The sequence below is a fragment of the Monopterus albus genome, unplaced genomic scaffold, assembly GCF_001952655.1.
Source record: "Monopterus albus unplaced genomic scaffold, M_albus_1.0 scaffold24.1, whole genome shotgun sequence".
Lineage (NCBI taxonomy): Eukaryota > Metazoa > Chordata > Actinopteri > Synbranchiformes > Synbranchidae > Monopterus > Monopterus albus.
In genome coordinates, this window is record NW_018127904.1 from 2,507,120 (window position 1) to 2,509,874 (window position 2,755).

A 2,755-nucleotide genomic window follows, 5' to 3' on the forward strand; every position below is an offset into this window, starting at 1 on the left:
TATTGAGTGGAGTAGAGGTAGACTTTTTCAAGGCACTGTAACAGGTCTTTGAGAGCCAGAATTCTTGCTGTTTCTCAGGTGTTCAAATACTTATGTTCAGCAGTGCAAGACAAATAAATTCTTTAAAAATCATACAATGTGATTTCCTGAAATTTTTTTTAATTCTGTCTCTCAGAGTGGGAATGTACCTACAATGTGAATGTCAGACCCCTCCATGATTTCTAAGTGGGAGAACTTGCAAAATCGCAGGGTGTTCAAATACTTCTGTTCCTCACTGTAATGGATGAATGGATGATGTTGTTGGTGGAGAGCTCCCACAGCAGGTTGGACAGCAAAACTCCAGTCTTCATCTAGTTTACAGCACAAGATCTGCCGCACAGCACAACCAGCAATGGCAGTGTCCAGAAGGCAAAGCATAACACAACTCAAACAAAAATATAGATTCATGGATGCGATGGGTGTCCTGGAGACATGCCTGACTAACAGTGTCCTGTCATAATTAGTTCATTTATTTATTACTAGAACAAAGGGAGTGGTTCATTCACAAGAGATGACATGCTTTCTATGTATTTCTTCTTTTTCCAGTTCACCTCTATCCATTTTCAGCAGCCTTTGTTCTTTTTTTCACCTTCCTTTTCCTCTAATTCTGTGTAATACCAAATATCTGACAAATATGTGGCGCATAAACAATCTGCTGGTATTTAACCATGTCCTAAGGCCCCGCTGCCATGTCCCTAAAATTCATCAACCATGCCCTTTCCCTTGTGCCTTCCTGTTTTTCAATTTGTCTGAGATCACAGCTCACAGCAAGAAACTATTTGTCACCAGAGATTCACCAGAGATATGACAAGGTCAGGATGCCAAGTGAGTACACCAACCACAGAAAAATAAGAAGAAAGGAGAAGGAGGACTAGTCAGAGGAAGAGTACATTAATTATGGTGTGATGTTTTCTTACCTGACAATAAGCATTTAAAACTGTCAGCGACATACATCGCATGTCACAATGCCTGTCATTGTCAGATTTGCTTTGTCGTGTTTTTTGAATGTGCTGACAAGTGACCCTGAGTGCTTGAAAAACACAGAGTTGATGGCTGTGCATTGTTTTTATATAAAAAAAAGAGATAGTATACTACGGTTGTGTATCTTACCATGAGGAAAAGTGACCTGGAATGGCTTGGAGGTGTTTCTGAGGTTCCACAGTGTCAGGCTGCCATCTGAGTGGCTGCACATGAACTGCTTCCCCTCATGATGCCAGCTGACAGAGTGGATGGCCTGTACCAATGAGAGAGAGACAGAGAGAGAGAGAGGAGTTTTTAACAAACATATACTTTAAAAATGTTTAAGATTCATTTCCAATGAATGCTGAAGAATATTTCTTCATTTCAGTTATGAGACAAAGGATGGGTTGCAATTGATGCTTCTAACAAAACATGTACTTGACATCACTATAAAAGCTGCTGGTCATCTGACAGCTCTGTGTGGTAAGGGAGAAACCATAAAGGACCACAAACAAGGTTTTTACCGCATGTGGCACAAAGAGGCAACATATCAATGGTTCCAAAATTGAGTTTCAGCCCTCTGCTGTTTCATGATGGAGCAAAAGTGTCATGTTCAAGCCAAACCAGCATGATGACAAGGCAGTAATGAAGCTCAGAGCATTCACTGCATATGTGTTGTCTTTTAAACCCTTAGTCGACCCACTACACAATCTCTCATCACCCTGATGTCTGTTTGTCTAATCATTTAAACTAAGTATGTGATGATCCCCATTTTTCTGTCATTTCATGGTTCTTTCCGTGCCTTTTCACACCAACACCCACTGCTGACACAGCCATGTTCCCATGAGGGTTAACACAGATCACAGTTGGAGAGGTCACTGGGAGATATGCCACAGCAAACTAAACACAGCTGAGATGATATTAACCTTTATAGCAGCGCACTACAGGAGTAGAAACCACATGTGCACCTTTTAGCATTTAGAAGCAGACTTCCAACCGCATCAGACTGACAGACTTCATATCTGTAGCCCTGCGTTATAAGCCTAGCCAACCATATACTGTAATTGCTCTGAATTCACTTCATCTTAAATCATTTCACTTTGTACAAAAAAAAAAATAAGTACAAAAAATGTAGAAAAACAAATTACAATTACTTCAACTGACATTTGACCAATTTTATCTTTACCACTAGTGTAATGTATGCCTTTTTAACATACCTTGAATGTCTAAGTGTATGTAATGTATTATTTGAGAGAACTGCTTCGAAACATCATTCACACATCAGAGGGGCAGAGGTTATCAGCCCAGGGAATGCCAGGGGGCAACTTGCAATCACAATTCTAATATCAAAACTAAGAACACAGAGGAAATTTGCTTTACATTATTGTAAATTAACCTTTCCTCATTTGCATGTCCAGTGTGAGCCAGCTTGCAGAATTTGACAAATGGAACACAGTCTTTTTATCTTGAGAAAGCTTGGCTCTAATTAGTTACAACAGTTTGATTCCTCTTGGATAAATGTAACTATTATGAGTTAAAAAATGTCATAAGTTGCTTGAAGCTTCCCTCCATAACTAAGCTAAAACAGTTCCTTCCCAAACTATATATATATATATATTACATATATAAAATATATGTAATATATATAGAGAACCACTTTGGGGCGGTCTTGTATTTGTTCCTTCAAGCTCGGGTCCTCTACCAGAGGCCTGGGAGCTTGAGGGTCCTGCTCAGTATCTTAGCTGTTCCTAGGACT

At 39.6% G+C, this 2,755-nt stretch overlaps 1 protein-coding gene across 5 annotated transcripts in view; it reads right to left on the reverse strand.

The window, feature by feature from the left end:
• The window catches only part of stxbp5l (syntaxin binding protein 5L), a 115,968-nt gene that overhangs the window by 39,788 nt on the left and 73,425 nt on the right, over positions 1-2,755 (reverse strand). For all 5 annotated transcript variants that reach the window (XM_020594670.1, XM_020594668.1, XM_020594667.1 and 2 more), the window contains exon 8: positions 1,150-1,273. In XM_020594670.1, coding sequence (XP_020450326.1) covers positions 1,150-1,273 — 124 coding nt within the window. The remainder of the gene's footprint in view (positions 1-1,149; positions 1,274-2,755) is intronic.